Source organism: Procambarus clarkii, chromosome 90 (genome assembly GCF_040958095.1).
Source record: "Procambarus clarkii isolate CNS0578487 chromosome 90, FALCON_Pclarkii_2.0, whole genome shotgun sequence".
Lineage (NCBI taxonomy): Eukaryota > Metazoa > Arthropoda > Malacostraca > Decapoda > Cambaridae > Procambarus > Procambarus clarkii.
The window spans coordinates 11687752-11712062 of NC_091239.1; the positions used below are offsets into that span (position 1 = coordinate 11687752).

Below are 24311 nucleotides of genomic sequence, written 5' to 3' on the forward strand. Positions count from 1 at the left end.
ATAAAGGTATTCCATATTCCGACTTTTACCCGGATATCCATTCCTCCATCCTTACCCGTTGGCAGGCTTCTTGGTTCTCTGTTACTGGTAACAAACTACATAATCTTAAATGTTGTTTCCTCGTGGTCGTCCTCCTACCACCATAACAGGCGATGGGAAACGGCTCTGGCGAGGTTGCGTATTGGCCATACTCGCTTAACCTATGGTCACTTGATGGAGCGCCGCCCTGCTCTTTATTATCCTAATTGCATTGTCCCTCTTACGGTCGTGCATGTCTTTCTTGAATGTCCTGACTTCCAGGACGAGCGTGTGTCTTGCTTTCCAACCGCCCCTCGCGGTCACCTGTCCCTCAGTAGAATTCTTGGTGACTCAGATACTTTTGATATCGTTTGCCTTAAGCATTTTTGTTCTCGTATTGGCATCCTTGGTGATATTTAGCGCCCTCTGATTATTCCTCACATTTGATGGTGCTAATCAAAGCACCATCAATGCTTGATGGTGCAAAATTTCAAAGCACCATTTGCTTTGAAATTTTCACACAATGTTCCATTCGCATCTGGGCAGGTTTTTATTTACTTACTATATTGATGTCACGTCTGTGACGGAAATAACATGCTTTTTTTTTAAATACATGTTTTTCATACTTATTTCATGTGAGAGAAATCTTCGAAACCTCTTTACCAATTGCTCTGAAATTTTGACACGACATTGTATTTGAATAGGCGAGTGTTTTTATATACCTACTGTATACATGCCTTACCTGTGACAGGAAAAAAAAAATGTTTTTTTTGAAAAACAGTGCCATCTATTGGATGTAAGAGCAATACATGCTGTAATCTTCCAAAATGCTTCACCAATTGCTTTGAAATTCTGACACAACGTTCCATTCGAATATGCACATGTTTCTATATACCTACTATATAGATGCCACCCCTGTGACAGGTAAAAACATATTTTTTAAAAAAACGGCACCATCTGTTGCACGTAATAGCAACACACACACACAATATTAAATATGTTATAAATTCCATTTCAATCCTTCTGATTGCATTGATAAATTGAATTTTCGAGATTTTGATTTATGTTAATTTTTATTGAATTATTTTTTGTGACATTGTGTTGGAATTGAGCTGTGTTGTTTACCATACTGTTTATTTCGTAAGTATAAGTATAAATGCCACACCTGTGACAGGTAATTTTTTGTTAATTAAGAAATAGCACCATCTGTTGCACGTAGGAGCCATACACACTATACTAAATATGTTACGATTGCATTTCAGTGTTTTCGATTTCATTGACAAATTAAATTTTTATACATTTCGATTTATTTTCATTTTGATTTAAGTATTTTGTGTGACATTTCATTGAAACTGATCTATGTTGTTTACCATACCATTCATTTCGTGAGTGTAAGTATAGATGTCACACCTATGACAGGTAAAAGCATGATTAAACAAAAAAATGCCTAATCTGTTGCACGAAAGAGCAACACACCCTATACTAAATATGTTTCGATTCCATTTCAATGTTTCTGATTTCATTGATAAATAGAATTTTCATAGCTTTCAAATTATTTGCATTTTGATTTTTTTTTTGAGATATATACAAGAGTTGTTACATTCTTGTAGAGCCACTAGTACGCGTAGCGTTTCAGGCAGGTCCCTGGAATACGATCCCCTGCCGTGAAGAATCGTTTTTTCATCCAAGTACACATTTTACTGTTGCGTTAAACAGAGGCTACAGTTTAATTATTTAATTTTAATTTAATTTAAATTCTATTTAATTATTTTGTGTGACATTGCATTGGAATTGAGCTTTGTTGTTTGCCATACCGTTCATTTTGTAGGTATAATTGATTTTTTTTATTTTTCATTGTTTTTCATTTCGTATTTAATTGTTTTCTTATATTTCAGTGATGGGAACATGAGATCATTTGATGTTCCCAATTTTCTGATGGCAACATCAGATCATTTGGGAATGTATCAGACGAGGGAGTGACAAATGGTGGGGAGGACGAGGGGATAGGAGTGGGGGGATGGTGAGGAGGACGAGGGGGATAGGGGAGGGGTTAATATGGGGGAGGATGAGGGGACGGGTACGTTAGGGATGTTGGGGACGGGGAAGTTGGGGATGGTGGGGACGAGGTGACAGGAAGTTGGGGATGGTGGGGACGAGGTGACAGGAAAATGGTGATTGGTGGTGGAGGACAAGAAGACAGGGAAGTGGGGGGATGGTGGGGAGGACGAGGAGACAGGGGAGTTTGGGATGGTGGGGACGAGGGGATGGGGGAATGGAGAATGGTGGGGAGGACAAAATGTGGGAAAAACATGCTGGGATTGATATGAGAGGAGAATTACCAGGGACTTGTACTGATCTAAATTAAAAATTACTGTCTGCAAATTAATTCAACTAAAATCTCTAGCTAGAGTCGTAAATCCTAGCTCTTCTTTTCCTAATGACAGATTGTGGGCTGTAAGGGACAGGTGGGGGTGAATGAATTAGTTGATTGGTTGATTGAAGATCCACAGTCCACCTGCCAACAGGTATCTCACATCAACTTGTATTTTATACAAGGATAAGATTTAATAAATTCAGTTCTATTACTGAACACTGGCTCTGTTTAAATCCGGGATTTAAACATGCATAGTCTAGCCTAGCACCATAACTCTTAACAGCTAATATATTCTTATATTATAAACAACAATTTAAATTGTATAAGTATGATAAATGACCTTAAATGTAGTCTAAGTACTAAAGATTATATTCAATTAAATGAACTTATATGATAACTTAAAAATAACTAAGCAAGCAATTGTTAACTTAATTTATATATTCAAGTATATATGCAGATGTATTGATATTCAATTTATATAATGAGGTACAGTCAGCCTGACTGAATCTTTTCCCACACCATAGACACTCATGAGGTTTCGTGCTTAAAGATTCAACTGCTGCACTACAATATTAATAAACTTACTGAAATATGAGGCGTTGCCTCGCTTTATAACCGACAGACAGACTTATTTAATATATTAGTCATACAAGCATACAATTGGCCAATTAATATACTAAATAACCTTCAATATACTTCTCTGAATGCCGGATGCCTGTCTGACAGTGTGCCAGACTGATTAACTCTCTTGTCGCGAGTTTAGGCACAATATTTTATATAACATCTTTGCTGTAGATTGTTCTTGTAGTGTTGCTACATGATTTTTCTTTAACTGCAGTTGCAGAAAGATGAGGGTGGAGGTGGAGACAGTCACTGTGTGCTCCACTATACCCTCTTATTTTATATAAATATTCGAGGAATTTTCCATGTAGATATTGTCCAGGTACTCCCCCAGTTCTAGAGAGTATTCACTGGTGATAAAGATAATTCGATAAGGTGTCCTCAGCTAAATAATGTTCGCTAAGGCTCCGTCACTGTTGTTCACTCTTTTGTAAACAAACGCATTCTGGCCTCGGGGTGTGGTGGGCGCTTCTCTCCCAGTCATCGCCCCCCCATACTCCATGAGCACGGTAGCCTTCAATGAATATTGATTGATTATTTTTACTGTCTAGACATATGATTGAGATAAGAAGTGATTATAATATAATTAGATATAGGATTCAAAGATTATAAGTAGTACTTGCTAGCACTACTGATTCTTATTAAGGATTCGGTTTATAATCCATGCCGGAAATCGAATCATGTTCCAAAAGTTTTTTAATTAAGAAATCCTTCTAGAAGCTTCTGGATCCTTGAGAGATCATGCACAAAGTCACGTAGGCACCTATAGGGCCCATATGGTGTACGTGATCCTAGTGGCATTGTCATCTATGATCAAGATGTATAATGAAACTATAGTGATTATATAATGATTCTCATATGATTTAGATATGATATAGAAATAATACATATCTTAGATGATAATATAGATATGGTGGGTAAAATTTCCCACACAAAGGGACAGGGGAGTGGGGCATGGTGGGAAGGAAGAGAGGATGGTGGTGAGAGGAATAGTGGGGACGACGAGGGGACGGTGGAGTGGGGAATGGTTGTGAGGCCGAGGAGATGGGTGAGGAGAGCATGGTGGGGGAGGACTGGGTGACAGGGAAGGTTGCTGAGCCACAGCAATGCATGGCCAGGTACTGCTAGTTATATAATATATATATTATATATATATTTTATATATATATAAATAAAATATAATTGTAACTTTTATTGTATATTATATAATAACTTTTATTTATATATTGTAACTTTTTTGTGTAATGACATTTTCAAATAAAGTTAGATAAATATACACACATACCAAAAGAATAGGAGCAGTAGGAGAAAAAAATATCAAAGTGTTCAGTGAGGATCCACAAGGTCTTCTCTGAGTACTCTTTATTTTCTTTTCCGAGGCTATGGGTCCCTACACTTGCACCGGAGATGGTACCCCTTCTAGGTTATATATATATTAAAAATATATATATATAATATATATTTTAAATATATAATATATATTATATAGTATAATGTTTGCCGTGGCATGATGGCCGCGAGGCAGTGGCCAACATGCTAAAGCCAAATCAACTCGGGTTTGGCATTCCACAAGGGTGCAAGGCGGCAGCTCATGCAGATTGAGGTTTCGTGGCTAACATCACAGACGAAAAGGCCCTTTTCAAGCTAGATTATAAAATGCCTTCAATTTGGTGCGGAGGGACGCTGTACTTCGTGCGGTTCATCATCATTTCCCTTCCCTCTACCCTTTTGTACATTCATGCTACAGTATAGATCTAAAGCTGCTTTTTGACACATATGAAACTGACTCGCGAGAAGGCGTCCAACAGGGTGACCTCCTCTCCTTTTTATCTTGTCAGACCTCCGCTTGTTCTCTTTTACATACTCTCTGCATCTTACAGTATGCACCTCGCATCCTTTCCGATTTTTTTAACAAAAGGGTTAATAAAAGCCCATCAACAATAGAAAATTATAAGTTTTGTTACCATCGCCCTTTCGACATTTTATTTACATTACAAGTTTATTCTGCTCTACTAAATGCTTACGTCCAAAATGATCAACACAGTGCTAACGTTTCAGAAAAAAAACATGTTTAAATATTATAATAATGAGAAGGAAACAGTTATAAAAATGCATTCAACCATGAAAAATGATGAGTATAACATTTACTATAAAAACTGAAAAAGAACATAAGTTGACTTGGATGATAAGAAGTTTACCTCGTGACTCGTATGTTTAAGTAATGAGATCTGATAACACAAGTTCAATTTATGCAACATAACCAGCAACTATTACCCTAGAAACGTGATTCAGTATACTATTCTATTATGGCTATTACCAGTTTACAATACTGTCAAAGATTCCCACCACATGATAATTTTCATTTACACAACAATTTTCATATATTGCTGATTTCCATACTCAACAGATAAGACTTTCTTCACTCAACAAGAAGAGAAAAGATTCTAACAAAAGGAGATTATCTGGAAATGTTCTGTAACGTACGTTTATGTTACGTTATGTAACGTACGCGAGTTAATCTTATACTCGCTCCAGTTCCAAGAATAAGTTTGGCAGTTAAAGAAAGGGTTTCAAGCTATACTTCTGACAAATGCCCCTTACATAAAAATATTGAAAGGTTTCGGAAGCACCAAAAACACTAGTTCTGAAACCGAGAAAACAAGTTTTGCTTCAGTAGCTTATAGAGGATTACAATTTTGAGATTTAGAAACCTAATGTTAACAACTTAAAAAAGTGTAGAACATCTAAAGTATTCTAAATGGCTGAATGGAATTATTTGCAGTTTAATTACAGCACTTTTCATGATATAAAAGTACCTGGTGTGTGTATATTATTAGTGATTTAGGAACAACTCTGATAGGTCGCGATGCGCATGGAATCATAACTGGCAGCTTCCAAAGTCATGAAGAACTGTAAGAAACAGCAACTCAAGGTTGTAGTGTTCGAAGAACCATGATTGCAAAGGTTCATTCTCCACCACAATTCCTGTTCCACCATAGTTCCTGCTCCACCCCAGTTCTTTCTATATCACATTTCCTACTTCACCATAGCTCCTGCTCCAACACAACCACTGTTTCAATGCAGATCCTGTTTCAAAACGGTTTCTGTTTCACCAAAACAACTACTTTACTACAGCTACGACTTTACAGGAACTTGTACTTCACAAAGCTCTTGCTCCACCACAGCTCCTGCTCCACCATAGCTCTTATTTCAACACAAATCCCGCCTCACTACACTTCTTCCTTTACCACAGCCCCTGCTGTGGTAAAGGAAATGTAGCAAGATATAATATGTCGTACCTAGTAGCCAGAACACACTTCTTGGCCTACTATGCAATGCCCGATTTGCCTAATAGGCAGTGAATTTTTTTATTTTCAATAAATTGCTTCCAATTAGTTTATTTAATTATTATTTTTATATTAGGAACATACATTATTGACTTAGTTGTGTTAGTTTAGGTTAGGTTAAGATAGGTTAAGTTCAGTCATATATCTACGTTAGTTTTAACTCAAATTTAAGAAAATTAACTCATACATAATGAAATTGATACCTTTATCATTTCATAAGAAAAAATTATAAAAATAAATTCAGGAAAACTTGGCTTATTAGGCAAATCGGGTCTTGCATAGTAAGCAAGTACTGCATTCTGGCTACTAGGTACAACATTATATATATATATATATATATATATATATATATATATATATATATATATATATATATATATATATAATGCTTTTTCTTCTCAGGAATAGAAACGCCATTCACTTGAAAAGAAAACGAGTTAAGTGTGTTGGAGAATGCTCTAACACATTCGAACAAGATTATAGAGAATTTGAGTGAATTTTGCATTTGTAAGAGAATTCGTTAAAAATGCACCAACTACAATCCATATTTGGACATGACACAAAAAAGTTCAAAGAGGAAGGCTGTCTATGCAGGTCTAAAAGAAGTGGACGACCACCAGAGATGGTCGAGCGGGTTCAGGAAACACTTTTGAAAATAGTTTTGCAAAAGATTCAAAACATTTTGTCTATTGAGAAAAATATTCATTGAATTACAAGTGTTGAACTTGTTCGGATTAATTTATCTAAAACTTTGTCAACAAATTTGATTTGGCTTGAAGGGCTTGTGAGGCTTGTTTCATATATCTTATGTAATTTGTATAAGTGATTTATAGTTAGAAGTCAAACTTTTATTCATAATATTATATTATTTTAATATAATAATATTATTATTATTCATTTTCTGTATTTTGTATTATGGTTATGCAAGTAGCTGCTATATAATATGCATAAATATTAGAAGATTTACTGCAGAATAAGACAAACCCCGGATGTAGTTAATCACCTTTTATGTCTCGTGTTGCTTATTTGCACTTTGATAGTTTTCTTGTTTTAAGTAACATTTGTTTTGGAATTGTACTACTTCCACTAAGTAACTGTGGAGAGTTAATATACTGAGCTGCAGTATACCTAGAGATTGTACTTTCTGAATGTCATACGATAATTCTGATTCTTTCGTGAGAATTCGTGAATCTTTTTGGCTCCATGTTAGTGCTTCTTCTCAAACATCTCAGATTGTTTATTTCGGAATTTTCAAACCGCCAGAGATTATTTCCGATTGCAAATATAAACTTCTATTGTGAATAATTAAAATATAAATATTTTGCCCTTTCATGACAATGTTAATGAAATTGTTATTAATTTAATCATATGAAAGGATAATGAGTAACACAAAAACTTTAGGAAGTAACTGAAGTAGCAAGAGACGAAGGAAAATTGGAAGAAGAAAAATTAAAAGGACAAATTGTGTTTAGTATATATATATAATTCTATATATATAAAAAGGCTGCAGGAACGCGCAAGCCATAGATCACTAAGAACTCTAAATGATCCGACTTGGATTCGAACCCATTACGTTCAGGATCACCCCCAAACGTACAGAGTACCGTGACCACAGCACCATTGGCGGTCATGGTACTGTGTACGTTTAGGGGTGATCCTGGACATCATTGGTTCGAATCCTTGCCGAGTCATTTAGAGTTCTTAGTGATCTATGGCTTGCGCGTTCCTGCAGCCTTTCTCAATAAATATATATATACCACTGCATTTGTTTGTATATCAATTTTTTAATACATAGTAATCAAAATACAACTTTAGAACTCCAGAAAGTATAACTCTGCTAATAATCGTTGCAAAAAATGGAATCAGTTTTCATTGAATCATAGATTATTTACTAACCATAAGAGTGGAAAGTTTCCCCACATAAACGCAGCTGCTAGTCCTACCTTTAAGCACAGCGAGGACACCTGTCAGCAATGACACCTGTAGCCAACACGCATTTTTAAACTGCGTCTGAGGTCGGAGAGGCAATACTGCGCTGAACATATACATATAGTATATAAATAACAGTGACTACAGGGGAAGCCTAATCAAGCAGCGTAAATGCGCACGGCAGAAAGAGTATTATGAAATTGCATTACATTCCATTGCTAGGGTCACTACGCGTGTCGGAAGGAATCCTACAGTAGGAATTTATATTACCTAAATATAGGCTAATAATACTCTTTTTCTTGAATTAACATCCGCCCGATACGAGGTTTTGGAAGTCCATGACAGTAGCACAGTGGAGGCGGAGTCAGGACCTGACAAACCTGCCCCGAACCTGGAGAAGATTATCTAAGGGGTTTTGTTGCCCTTGAACAACGCACATATCTCCTTGGAGTCCAGGAAACCCGCGACACCTTCACCCATGCCGTTCCCAGGGACTTCAAAATGTACTAAAACCAAAAACATCTACGCATACATCAGGCTGTGAAATGCTGACAGTTGTATACAAATACACACCAGATATAAATATCGGTTTAGGTTACCATATAAATGGGAGAAAATGATAATATCTGAGCTTCTGAATCAACAAAAAATCTTATTCAGTACTTAATTTTTGTTTCATTGCAAACAATTTCATGCGCACTTTATGGCAACTACTTAAAAATCTATGTTTAAATTAAGGGTTTCTTAGAAAAGTATGACAGAGTTTATATCTAGTAGCTTTGTAATTTTCACATGCTGAACATCTACCTGGTAGTACAATTAAAATTGTTCTTAATTTCCTGTGTTAGACTTACTCAGTATCACAAATTTAAACCCAATAAAAACCAGGAATTAATTATTCTTAAATTTACTCTATTATGATTGTCACCCGGAAAGAGCCATGATGCCCGTCACCGGGAGAGAACGCTCACAGTCCAATCATACATAAAGGTTTTGTCAAGATAACCGGCCTGGCATTCCCTTAACATTCATAATTGTAAAAGAAAACTTTACCCTTTCGAGTTCCAGACAATTGAGAGGGGCGGGGGTCGTAGCTACGGTATTATCATGTTAAAATAAATACATTTAAAATCTGGATTACCATAGTTTACATGGCTATATGAGCTTGAAAAAAAACAAGATAAATTATTCAAAGCTTGTCATGTAAATCAAGTTCAAAACAGATGATGATTGCAATCACGTTGAATTCAATCTCGCCAGGAGGACACAACTCGTCATGTAGTTTGCATGCGTCATTTTTTTCTTCAGTTGCTAACTTCTTATTGTGATTCTGTAAGAAAAATTCAAGTAAATACCATATTTACTAAATATCTCCATAAGAAAAGAGGTAAAACTTTTTTACAAACTTACAAAACATTAACTACTTTGATGAGCTTTTCATTATAAAAAAAATATATAATCTGAAAATGTTAATATTCATCTGAAAAGAACGTTGACAAAGATGATTAAATGGTTCTGAAAATAAAAATGTTCCTATGCTCTGTATTTATCTTCATTTGTCACTAAGACTGAATCCATATATATGTAAATGCATAAATGCCGGTCTGCATCATCCATGAAAGAATTTGCATATATTAATATTATTGATTTATTTATCTTAATAAATACATCTTCTATGTAAAGATCTCATCGCGTGAACAACGAGTTTGTTGTGAGCGTAATAAACACAGCGTGCATGTAAAAGTAATGATTTTTCAACCTATTTTCATATGAAAGATGTATGCAAATTGTGCTAAGTGGTACGAGTTAGCTAACATCGCCAATAATAGTTAATTTTGTCATACTGGGGGTCAAATGGACACCCCCATTACCGGTAATAGGAATATCGGGACCTGTCATGTGTGTCATGTCTCTCTAATTACTAATTCAAAATAATTATCAGAAAGCACTAGGACGACTGTTCAGCACTTGGAAGGGATAGGAGGGGAAACGATTTAGGGATTGGACAGAGGAAAGGAATGGTGTCTAACCACTTGGACGGTCGGGAATTGAATACCGACCTGCAATAAGAGACACCATCGCTCTACCGTTCAGTCCATGTGGTTCCACAATCACTAGTACAAGTTTATTGAAAATCCTCTAGTTGTAGTAATCATCAGATTTGGTGTGAGAGGTACTTGGACATTCTCGGCCTAGCATAACCTGACCGTACAGTGTTTCAATTTCGGGAATTATCATGCGTTGTCAAATCTCATCAGCAAGAAAGAGGCCTATAAGAATCCAATAATTAGGACTGGGATAAAATTTTCCAAAGATCCATTAGACTTAAACTTCGGCTTGATGCTGGGAGTATGCCTCGAGAAACCTTTATAAAGCCGGCCATCAAGCAGGGTGAATGTCTCTAGTTTTCATGTCTGGAAGTTGGAGTGTTAATACCCAAACAAGCTTCTGTTAACTATCACCAAACGTGAAGTAAAATGACTGTCTCCTTAAAGATCACCAGTAAAACTGCATGTCGTTGTGAAAGCTGAAGAGGGAGAGAACTAGTCAAGATCTTGTGTTGTAGAAGAACTAGTCAATAATTGCTTCATGGACCAAAAGCAGATCTACAGAACCATTGCAGGAGAGGCTACGGTGCTGAGTGCAGTCACCCACAGCCTATGTGTGGAACAGGTGTGTAAGACACCGCTGTGCTGCCTGTTGCAACCCGTTCTCGCACTTTCTTTAAGTCAATATTGACTTATTAAATAAGTGCATATGTGACATACTAATTTATTGTGAATATTTTAGTTTACCTTGAAAAGCTTCATGTCTGTTACCCACCATCTCCCTCATTAACGTCATCTGTTACCTCGGGATATAAATTCAAGAACAAGGTGTGGAAGATCCTTTGTCATATGTAGTGTGTGCGTGTGTATGTAATATTTATCTACTGGAACAGCAATTGTCGGTCAAATTTGGAGTCAAGTGCTCAAGTTGTTATTGATTTCATATGTCATTATCATGATGTTTAGCCAATTTAATTCGTTACTCTCACTGCTACAGAGACTAGCTGGGTTCTAAGACTGTTGGGATGTGAACCAAACATCTTATGTGTAAGTTGACCAGACCACACACTAGAAGTTGAAGGGACGACGACGTTTCGGTCCGTCCTGGACCATTCTCAAGTCGATTGTGAATCTCTTCACAATCGACTTGAGAATGGTCCAGGACGGACCGAAACGTCGTCGTCCCTTCAACTTCTAGTGTGTGGCCTGGTCAACATACTTCAGCCACGTTATTGTGACTCATCGCCTGCATCTTATGTGTAAGCTACTATGGGGGGGGGGGGGAAGTCCTCTCCCTTAATACAGTGAAAACGCCTGGTTAGTTCTTCCATATTTCTTAAATTAGCTAAGAAGGTAGAACACCTTTTATGTGTTACGTGGCTAGTGTTCCCCAGCTGTCTAGATATTACCCCTGTGTTCCAGCATCTGTTGTAGTGATACCCGGATACAACATTGTTTCGAGTCGATGAAACCAGTATTGTGTTCAAATCGTTCTTCATGATCGTTCAAAGTAAACTACTTACGTTATTCATTAAGGTCGAAATGTTCATCTGGGAGATAGTTAGTATTTCATTGATAATTAAAGCAAAACAATTCCACATTTAAATGTAATTTATTTGTGAAATTAAACGCAATTTGCCTCAAGACACACAGAAATCACAATAGCGTGATGCATCAAATGAACAAATCCACAAGGCGTGACGAGGATTCGAACCTACGTCCGGGAGCCTCCCAGACGCTGCCTTAATCGACTGAGCTACGACATGGTAAAAAAAAAAAAAGTTGAAACCAGAAGTTCTACTGAACTTACTTGGATCCTGCAGCCTCTCCGAGACACAAACCAGGGTTTTACACAACTCCCCCATGCACTCGAGCTGTCAATAGGTCTTTCTACCTCTTCGCCCTTACTTCATTACATCGATTAAGGCAGCGTCTAGGATGCTCTCGGACGTAGGTTCGAATCCTCGTCACGGCCCTTGTGGATTTGTTCATTTACCTCAAGGCTTTCCTCTTTGCACACATTTCACGATCTTTTTTTGATGTCCCACAACTAGTTTCATCAATAAGCTTCATGTCGAGCCTGTTCCAACAAAGCCTCCACTTCCCAGATTAATAATTAAAGGTTTGACCCAATTACCTAATCGACCGGTATTGGCCATTGTCCCCAGTGCAAGATTCCCTTAGGGCAGAACTGTATATGAAAGGGGTACAAGGATTCTAGTTTGAGATTGTCCATTTGTTGACAATTCTCTCTGCAGTCGTAATAGCTTCCTGCAGAGTAGATCCATTTAACGTGGGAATGTGTGGAACAATCACAACAATAGAGACGTGGACAGTGAAAGTTATGAACCCATCATGAGTGAAATGATGAGTTCATATGGTGAATATGAATCATATGAACCATATTCACGTTTCAAATGATGAAAGCATGGCGAATATAATTTCAATGTGTTTATACCGTGTTTAAATCACAGCAAAATATGTTTAAAAGTATAAAATATTCTTCATACATATGATGTTTATTAATTAGCACTTAATATTATATACACTTCTACAGTCACCTGCTGACTTACCAGTTGTTGCTTCCTGTGAGATCCTTTGTAGCGTAGTTTTGAGCTGCTGAGTCTTCACGACGCAGAGGACACGACGTCACGCATATATGTAGCGGACTGTTTATCGACTCCCACAAACAAGTTATTGACACCTCCCTAGAGAATCACCTCGTACAGTGTAATAAGCATTGACAATCTTTGACATGCCTTATTTTTTGGCATCACCAGTTATATCACAATTGTTCCTGGCAACGAATTTATAGCCAGAAGTCTTTAAAACTTGCACTGAACGGGGAAGGTTCCGAACTGTTCTTGCCTTGAATACAAAGGAAAGCAGGGGAGGGCTAGGGTAGGGAGGTCCCCATATAGCATCTCCAGCAAAGGAAGCGCAGGACTCCAGTAGCCAGCATGAACTGGAGAAAGGTACGGAAGGGTAAGGAACACCCGGACACACAACAAGTAAACATCAGCATTCACCGATTGCCACCACTCTCGCCCCAGGACTCTAGAGAATATAAAAGCACCAGTACACTGTGTTGAAGAAGATGAAGGAAAGCGGGAAGATTACTCTGGAATACTTGTCGATAATGTTAACATCTTTGATAGTGGGGATGGCGCCCTTGATGGCCGAAGCTCCTTTTTTGAGGGAGGAGATAACGCGCTTCCTATTGGGGGCTCTTGGGGCGTGGATGCTAGAGCGGGTCGGAAAGGAGTAGTTCCTGTTGATCCGGAAAGACGGTGGGAACTTGATATCTTGCAGCGATCCTTCGCTAGAGAAGAACTTGGAATTGTGTCGTTGCCTGAAAGTACAAAATTCATTCTCAAATATTTGCAGATACTTGATTGATTAAATTATTCACAGTAATTTAGAATTAATACATCTCTCATGAACGTTTTTAGATATAGAAAGATAAACAATATGTAAAGTGTGTATTAACGAGTGGATATTATACATCACCGAGTAATGTATAACACTTCTTGCAGTATTTATTGAGAAATTTTAATGATTTTTTATAATTATATAAATTGCATTTTTAATTAAAAAAAGTCGGGCTGTTTTTTGATCTGCCACACATCTTAACCTAAAAAAGGCGTACGAACCCAAGCAACCCACCTAACTTACCACTTTGGTGTATACAAAACGTAGATATTTATGAGCCGTTGCTTTCCCTATTAGGTTATATATGTAAAGTTGGTTACAATAACGTACATACCGTATTAGGTGAGCGGTCGTGGTGGTGGTGCAGTGATCAGCACACTTGGGTCACAACCGGAAAGCCTCGGATTCAATTTCCGGGGCAGGAATTGTTCACCTAGTTGGTCTAGAGAGCCTCCACTGGCCTAGGGCAGCCTCCACTGGCCTACGGCTATATAGCACTGGGAAGGGATCAAGATAGAGATATGGGATGGGATTGGGTGAGGAGGAAGAATGGTGTCTAACCACTTGGACGGTCAGGGAATGAACGCCGACCTGCATGAATCGAGACCGTCGCTCTATCATCCAGCCCAAGTGGTTGGGAGTCCATTCAAAGCAGTGGGTAAGGGCTCGACGAATACAAGCGTTGAGGACACTGGCTTTGTTTTTTTGGGATACGTGGGTGACATACTCACCTGATAGACGGTATGGGTGACAGGCTCACCTAATAGACGGTATAGGTGACAAGCTCACCTGATAGACGGTATGGGTGACATACGAATATCCTGCAGTTCAATAATTTCTTCATTCGCTGCGATGCCATCCGCCTTGATAGCTGGGGACTGCTTATTCTGTTGGCCGTTGCTCTCCTTCATCTTCTTGGCCTTCTTCTTGGCCCGCTGGCCCCAGTACGTGTAGTTGACGGCGGCGTACTCAAGGAGCGCTGCGAACACGAACACGAAGCACATCACCAGGTAGATGTCGATGGCCTTGACGTAGGAGATCCTGGGGAGTGAGGACCTCACGCCCGTGCTGATGGTAGTCATGGTGAGGACGGTGGTGATGCCTGGAACACGAGCGTCGGGGTCAGGTGTTTGGTTCACTTAGACTTTGTTGGTTCATCAACACACTCCATAGCAATATGTGAAGTGTTCTTATAGTGTTATTAGTGGTGTTGTAGGAGAGAGGGGGAACAGGGGAAACCATGGGAGGAATGAGAAAGGAGACAGGAGGCGAAAAGGGAAAGGAGAACAGCGGAAGAGAGCGGGAACAGGGAATGAGAAGGGGATGGGGAAGGAAAGAGACGGAGAAGAGGGAAAGAAGAAGGGTGGAGGGAGAACTACGAGGAGAAAGTGCCAAGCCATTACGACTATATAGCACTAGGAAGGGGTCAGGATAAAGATTTGGGATGGGATGGGGGGGAAGGAATGATGCCCAACCACTTGCACGGTCGGGGATTGAACGCCGACCAGCATGAAGGGAGACCGTCAGTCTACCGTCCAGCCCAAGTGGTTGCACGTGGAGGAGGAAGAGTTAAACGTGGACACCACCAGGTCCCCTCATTTTGTAATCAACACCTATAAAATTAAATAAATGTTTGACTGAGATTGGAGAGCAGACGTTTAAGGCTAGCCTCACTCAATTTTCCAAGATGAAGCATGTTGGGTAGGGGAGTGTCGAAGGCCTGTCGGTTTCGGCACAAGTGAAATACTTAAAGAAATATCAACAATTATAGTAACCCTTCACGCAGTAGTGGTTTGGGGGTCCACTACCGCCCCACGGTATGAGTTTCGGGTCCACTACCACCCCGCATGATAGCTATGGAGACCTTATCGCCTTCGGAATGGGTAAGAACTCCACCACCGCCCACGAAATGGGTTTGGGCCCACTACCGCTTACAGGATGGGTTTAACTATGTCCAAAGATCTTGGAAAGGGATGCGGGGGTAGGAGGGGGAGGGGAATAAGAATATGGAGTTGAAATTCTAGAAGAGGATATGCTTGAAAGTTCGGTGGCCTGTTCACCGCCATACTTGATGCCATACTTGTTGGCATCAAGTATGGATCACAATGTGGAGCCTGTTGTTGGTGCTGCTGAGTTTTTCTTCTTCACCAGAGGGCTTGTGGTGTGACGGTTGGCACCTCCTCCTGGTGTAGGTGAGGTGCTGTGTCTGACTTGGAGGAGGCGTCTTCCCGTTAGAGGTGATGCAAGTCTTGTTCAGTTACCCATCTGACTGTTCATGTTCTCTTGCTTGTCGTGCTTGTTCTTTATTTGCCTCTGATTCCGTTCTCTCTTCCTGAGCATTCTGTTGATGATGTTGATGCTAGTCGACCAGGCCAGTTGGAGGCCTGGTCGAGGACCGGGCAGCGGGGACACTAAAAGCCCCGAAATCATCTCAAGATAACCTCAAGATAGCCAGGTATGGAAGAGTTTTTGATCCACTACCGCCTGCACGATGGGTTTCGGGTCAACTACTAGAAATGGACCAGGGGTCATTACTGCCATGGGTCCAGGAGGACCATTACTGCCATGGGTCCAGGGGCCATTACTGCCAAGGGTCCCGGGGGCCATTACTGCAAATGTTCTTAATATTTTTGCTTTAGGAAGAATGGAAGGTAATATATCTGAAACATATAACTTGATCTCAATGTTATGTAAACTCTATATAATCTTAGCAGTAATGTCACTGAACTTAAGTGCATCGTCTTCTTGAGGAATAAAAATAAGGAGAAGAGAGAGAGAGAAAGAGAGAGAGAGAGATTCATCACACACACATACACACGCCTACCAACCATTCGTTTTGTCTGGTAACTTACCCAAAGCCACTCTCGCGGAGGTGGCTTCGTGGTTGATCCAAAAGGACACCCATGAGAGCATGACGATGAGGATGCTGGGCAGATACGTCTGGAACACAAAGTACCCAATGTTGCGCTGTAGGTTGAAGCTGATTGAGAGACGGCGGTAGACCCCCGTGGCTAGCTCTTCCGTGCGGTCGTTAGCTTCGTAGCCCATGATGGTAAACTGTGGCAGTTCGGCCTCCTCCACTCCCACCACAGGGATGTCCTTCCAGTACATCACTACGTCCGCTACCGTATACCCGTCTGCGGAGAGTAATTAAGATGTATTGACCACATACCTCGGCTCTCATGTGGCCATCGTAGTAAGAAATTAAGAACTATCAATAATAGATTAACCACCGAAATATTTTTACTGAGGTGATCTTTTACAGGTGAATAGTTTAAAGAGGGTAAATTGGCCCATGTTCCCGAGACAAAATAACTTCTCAATTTATGAAGAAATGGTAAATTTTCGAGGTAATGGAATAAAAATCTGATGAACAGTCGGAAGTTTGAAGATTGAGAAAAGGAATAAGGGAAGAAGGGAGTGATGGAAGCATTAAGGAAATGAAAGATAGACCTAATGAAATACAGATGGAGGGTGGAGAATACCGCAGGAGGGCAGGTAACTGATTTAAGATACAAATATTAGTGTGTGTTTAGAAGGTTTTAAAAGCACATACAGCCTTAAGCCTATAGACCTATAGAGATAGAAACAGGAAAACGGTTTTAGTTAAAAAAAAATAGCACAGGAAACTTTGTTAGTAAAAAAATGTAAATATAATTTTTGATTTACATTTATGATTCTGTTTAGTTCATGTTAGTTCATAGGGGCCTGGTAGCCTGGTGGATAGCGCGCAGGACTCGTAATTCTGTGGCGCGGGTTCGATTCCCGCACCAGGCAGAAACAAATGGGCAAAGTTTCTTTCACCCTGAATGCCCGTGTTACCTAGCAGTAAATAGGTACCTGGGTGTTAGTCAGCTGTCACGGGCTGCTTCCTGGGGGTGGAGGCCTGGTCGAGGACCGGGCCGCGGGGACACTAAAGCCCCGAAATCATCTCAAGATAACTCAAGAAGATGTTTAAGATTTTGTATGACCATAACTACATGCACTAGTATACAGCACTTCTCAGCCTTAAACACCTTGTATTATCTTCAGCCTTATCAACCATATCGCTTCCTCCTCTTCAGCCTTAACAACCACACGCCTTCCTCTTCAGCCTTAAAAGCATTTCACCCCTCTCGGTTTTAACTGTTACCCTTCCGAGTCATCCAATGGTGAAGATACGAAAACAGGACGGGAAATATATTCAGAAGACTCAAAATCACTTCAAGACGATCAAGAATGGGGTTTGAAATAGTCACAAGACTCGCAGATGCAGTCTAATGCTGTCAAGTGCATGGTTTGCATGGCTTGGTTATGAGTTATAGTACGTCAGCAGGATGGTAATGAAATTGCCAAGTCTGATTGCCAAAAAGATTTGAGGTTTATAATTAGTTATTCTGTAAAGACAAAAATCTATGGATAAATGTTCGAAATAGGGCAAATAGGACACTGGGATATATTTCTAGAAGCGTTAGTAATAAAACTTTTGTTGTCATTCTTCAGCTACATCTCTCTCTCTTGTGAGGCAACATTTATATTATGCAGTTCAGTTCTGGTCGTAATACTAAGGAATGGATATAAATTCACAAGAACGCATCCAGCGTTAGATGACAAAGTTAATTCCACAAATTAGAAACCTTCGACATAGAGACTGAATAAGCTTAATTAACATTCTATAGAAAGTTTGGGGTGACGTGGCTGAGGAGTAAAATTGAAGGGATATGCATGACAAGGGATACATTAATAAGGAATTCAATATATAAACACATAATGGAACACGAAACATTAGATATAAATTGGATGTTTTGATTTAGGAAAGACCTGGGTAAATGCTGGTTCGGTAACAGGGGTGTGGATTTGTGGAACCAATTACCGGGTAACATAATAGACGTAGGATTCCATGATTCTATCAGGGGCAGGTTAGACATATATATTATTGAGTTTCGGTGGAATAAGAGCTTCCGCGTAAGGGCCAATGGCCTTTGCTGTTTCTTTGATTCTGATGTTCTTAAAAACATCCCTCAACCAGTTTTTCCATCATCGTCTCTTCTACTAGCCCCACCACATCTACCAGCCACCACATTATCTACATCCCTAAATCTCATCGACAATCCTCCACCTTATCTACCTCTTTCCACCTTATCTATCGTCCTAAACCTAATCAACCAGCCTCCACCTAATCTTGTCTCCCACCCTCCTTTTTATTTACCAACCTCCATCTTATCTTCCACCCTCTACCTTGACTACTACGCTCCACCTTATCTAGCACCCTTGAGGACGGTGCAGCCTCTCAAGTTTTAGTCTGCGCCGACAGAAAGTTAGGTTTAACATTTTGAATGTGTAAAATAACTAGGTGGTATGATGTTCTGCATCGTCAGTAACTACCTTCATGCACTTCAGTGATCACCAGCAACCATAACTACCATACTGCTCTTTAATGATCACCAGCCATAACTACCACTCTGTTTTTCAGTGATCACTCTCGGCTATAACCACCACCCTGTTCTTCAGTGATCACCATCAATCATAACCACCACCCTGTTCTTCAGTGATCACCATCAATCATAACCACCACCCTGTTCTTCAGTGATCACCATCAATCATAACCACCACCCTGTTCTTCAGTGATCACCATCAATCATAACCACCACCCTGTTCTTCAATGATCACCATCAATCATAACTACCATACTGCTCTTCAATGATCACCATCAACCATAACTATCATGATTTTACCCATCCCCAGCATCCTCCATCTCTACTTCAATTGTTACCATTAATCATGTGTATCACGCTCTTCAATGATCACAATCAACCATAACCACCATCCACTTCAATGGTCACCTTCGCTCGTCAGCCTTAAAAAATATCCTTCACATTCAGACTTAAATACAATTATGAGTTCAGCCTAAATAGCCACCTACTCATACAGCTCCACTTTCCTCTACTTCCCTAGCAGCCTTCACCTTCATTTTAGCCATCCCCAGTATCCCTAATCGTCACACAAAGCAACTACCTTGATCTATACCATTTCCAGCATCCTACATCTTCACCCTCAGCATCCACCTTGATTTTAACCATCCTCGACCCCCCACCTAGACCTTAACCATTCCAAGCATCCTCCATCTCCACTTTTATCTTAACCATCTCCATCCTCCGAGTTTAATCATCCCCACAATCCTCCATCTAAATTTTCTGCATCCACGTTGATCTTAATCATCCACAACATTCTCCACCTCTTTTTCATCAGCAGCTTCAAGTTTGATCTTAACCTTCTCCTCCAATATCCATCCTCTCCTTCCTCCACTAGTGGGATTCTGGAGGCTGTTGGGGTCATCTTCGTGGACGAGCCTGCAAATTTTCAGCCTCCGCTGTGAAGCCATTATTATGGAAATGAAGAGGAGAGGGAAAAACCTGGCATTCTGAAAATCATTTTTATAGAATTGGGGGGAGACTGTATTTCGTATTCTCTCTCTCTCTCTCTCTCTCTCTTTGGGCTGATCAGATGTGTTGACAAGACTGAGTTAGAATACAGAAGAGGGTTGTATTATTGTACGCCTCACGGCATTTAATTCCGTAGTCTCTCCTCGTAACTCATACCCCTCAGTTCGGGTACTAGTCTGGTGGCAAATCTTTGTACCTTTTCCAGTTTAGTCTTGTGCTTGATTAGATATGGACTCCATGCTGGAGCCGCATACTCCAAGATTGGTCTGACATATGGGGTATACAAAGTTCTTTAAGATTCCTTACACAAGTTTATAAAGACCGTTCTTATGTTAGCCAACCTGGCATATGCCGCTGATGTTATCCTCTTGATATGGGCTTCAGGGGACAGGTCTGACGTGATATCAACCCCCAGGTCTCTCTCTCTCTGACTCTTGAAGAATTTCATCTCCCAAATGATGCCTTGTAACTGGCCTCCTGCTCCCTACACCTATCTTTATTACATTACATTTGTGTTTGTGTGTGTGTGTGTGTGTGTGTGTGTGTGTGTGTGTGTGCGTGTGTGCGTGTGCGTGTGCGTGTGTGTGTGTGTGTGTGTGTGTGTGTGTGTGTGTGTGTGTGAGCTAGCATTCGGGAGGAACCTCGATCCACACAATCAGCACCTGGTGAGGCTCTCTTGGTTCCTCGTTTCCTTCCTGGCTCCATGAAGTAGGTGAAGCGTGCTGATAACTCCCCCTTTCACCAGCGGATATATATATATATATATATATATATATATATATATATATATATATATATATATATATATATATATATATATATATATATATATATATTATATAATATTTTTAAATATGACCTAAAAAGTAAGATTAATAATTCTAACACGAATTTTCTCAATATTACTTATGTTTCTTTTCACTGTTGATAGTAATTGAAAAATCAATTCTCCAAAATTAATTTGTATTTCTAGTCTGACGCGACACTTGAACGCGTTTCGTAATAACTTATTACATTTTCAAAGACTTTTAGTTTACACACACACAACTATAACCTGCAAACACTAAACAGAGTTCTTACTATGCTATGATTTAAACAGCTTTCATTATATTTTATACCCGCATTTTGGGTGAGGACCTCACCCAAAATGCGTATAAAATAAAATGAAAGATGTTTTAAACATAGCATAGTAAGAGCTCTGTTTAGTGTTTGCAGGTTATAGTTGTGTGTGTGTAAACTAAAAGTCTTTGAAAATGTAATAAGTTATTACGAAACGCGTTCAAGTGTCGCGTCAGACTAGAAATAAAAATTAATTTTGGAGAATTGATTTTTCAATTACCATCAACAGTGAAAAGAAACATAAGAAATATTGAGAAAATTCGTGTTAGAATTATTAATCTTACTTTTTCATCATCGATTTTAAGAAGACTTCAAATTTATACAATATTGAATATTGAATAAAACCATTTAGATACCAGGAAATTGAAGAAAATGTAACTATCATTCGTGCTATTTACAATAAATCTATGAACTATTTAGAATGTTGATATAAATTTCAGATAATTATAGTATTGTAATTTTAAAAATAAATACAAGGAAGTCATATTTAGTGACTCTTCAAATATAGTCTGACGTTGATTGAATATGACTGATAAGAAATTTAAATGTTCGTCTGCAGTACGTTCTCATTTCTTAAATATTTTTACACGCCATCCTAAATATAAAATTGACATGTAAATTCGTGTGGTTGTCGATCATATATAATATATATATATATATATATATATATATATATATATATATATATATATATATATATATATATATATATATAATGCATCTTCATTCCTTCTGAAGATGTGTTAATATACGAAAGTACTTAAGGAAATTCCTGTTTCAATTCTTCGTCCGTGGTCTGACACTCTATATATATATTATTGAGAAACTTATTATAATGCTGTGGTACTTGAATGAAGGTGAAAAACAGACCCAATGCATGTATAAGTGAACATGTTTTCCACATTTATTGGGTATTTGTTTCATCTTCAATAGTTTATTACTGCACTTAATAATATTATTACATTCATCCACTAATATATTTCACCTAAAATCTATAGGTGTAACTTACCAGCTGTGCGATGCTGCCACTTTTTCTCTGATACTCTCTCCTATACCGTTCTTTAATATTGCTTTGCCCATTCCCACTTTCATCTTATACTTCCGCAATCTATCTTATCATCCATCCTCACTCTATATATATACATATATCGCTTGTTCTTATCAACCTTCCTCTCTCTTTCTCTCCCTCGCGATTTCTCTTATCATCCCGTTCTCCCTCCACCGACTCATTAACTCACAACTTTCAATTTCCACGGTGCAGTTTTGGCTGTCTAGAGGGTAGTAGTGGAGGTCCATCATGCAAGCGAGGGTTGTGGTGAACCGCATCCCGTACGTGATAGACCCGTCACCGTGAAGACGAACCATCTTGTTCTTTTCAGTCACATCGTGGAGATAACTAAGAAAGAAAGAAAAGGAATTACACAATTATTAGGGTAAGGAGTTAAAAAACGAATAGAAAACGTAGCATTGTTGTTTCTGGAGGGGAGACTATAAACAGAAATGGGAAGGACACAATAATTTATTGTATAAACAGCATTATGAAACTTCATGGACAAGAGAGTTTGAGAGATTGTTAGCCGGAAACTAAGAATATAAACGTTTAAGAGAAAATACCAACCATTAGGATATGAAAAATATATATATATAGCTTCAATTAGGTTAAGATACTAGACGTTTCGGAGTATCAAACTCCATCATCAGATTGAACACCAAGTTTAAATTACTTATATCTAATTGTTAACATGAAAAATGTATATATAGTTTATATATTGATATATAATTTATAATTTTCTAAATTATAATTATAATTTATATATATATATATATATTTATATATATATATAAAATATATATATATAATATATTTATATATATATAAACATTTGTTAATATTATTATTTAATGATTTATATATTCACTAACGAAAATTTTAGAAACAAATGTAAACATTTGACAATTGACAACAATAGGTTAAATTTCTTTTATATAGATAAGTAGTGTACAAAATCTGCAAGCTACTTGCACTTCACTTAATGTCGCTAACCAACCAGAGATGATGGCTATATACATCTCTGGTACATCAGTGGTCTGTACAAATGTATAATGTATTCAAATATATAATTCAACTAAAGAGTATAAACAGATTTCATTAAAATTCACTCCAATTCCAATTAAAATTCATCATTTATAAAATAATAGCTTTAAGACCCATTATAAGATGTACACAAGAAATATTTAAAAATCAGTTAAAGATAGTTGCACAGCTTGTAATAAACTCTTTAGTTCACTCCTCAGTCCACACAGTTTTGCTTCGTTTGAATTTAACCATCTCTTGCAATATTTAAATTTGTGAATGATTCGGGAAAAACAATTTAAGCTTATTATGTCTAGGCTATGAGAGTACCCTGGGTGCTACATGGAGAGTACCTTGGGTGCTACATGGAGAGTACCCTTGGGCGCTACATGGACAGTACCTTGGGTGCTACATGGAGAGTACCCTGGGTGCAACATGGACAGTACCCTGGGTGCAACATGGACAGTACCTTGGGTGCTACATGGAGAGTACCCTGGGTGCAACATGGACAGTACCCTGGGTGCAACATGGACAGTACCTTGGGTGCTACATGGAGAGTACCTTGGGTGCTACATGGACAGTACCTTGGGTGCTACATGGACAGTACCTTGGGTGCTACATGGACAGTACCTTGGGTGCTACATGGACAGTACCTTGGGCGCTACATGGACAGTACCTTGGGTGCTACATGGAGAGTACCCAGGGTGCTACATGGGCAGTACCCTGGGTGCTACATGGAGAGTACCCTGGGTGCTACATGGACAGTACCCAGGGTGCTACATGGACAGTACCCTGGGTGCTACATGGACAGTACCCTGGGTGCTACATGGACAGTACCCTGGGTGCTACATTGAGACTACCTGAGGACACACATTAGCTGCCAGATCGTTATTAATTAAGTTACCTCGGAGCTCGCTTCCTGCCTAG

The 24311-nt window shown here is 38.9% G+C and overlaps 1 protein-coding gene across 2 annotated transcripts in view; it reads right to left on the reverse strand.

The window, feature by feature from the left end:
* Positions 1–4949: 4949 nt before the first annotated feature.
* LOC123746565 (Ligand-gated chloride channel homolog 3) overlaps positions 4950–24311 on the reverse strand; it is a 36211-nt gene continuing 16849 nt past the window's right edge. For both annotated transcript variants that reach the window (XM_045728161.2, XM_045728160.2), the window contains exons 3-7: positions 22549–22706; positions 16622–16906; positions 14559–14871; positions 12911–13689; positions 4950–9619 (exon numbers count right to left, since the gene is read on the reverse strand). In XM_045728161.2, coding sequence (XP_045584117.2) covers positions 13395–13689; positions 14559–14871; positions 16622–16906; positions 22549–22706 — 1051 coding nt within the window. In that variant the 3' untranslated portion in view covers positions 4950–9619; positions 12911–13394. The remainder of the gene's footprint in view (positions 9620–12910; positions 13690–14558; positions 14872–16621; positions 16907–22548; positions 22707–24311) is intronic.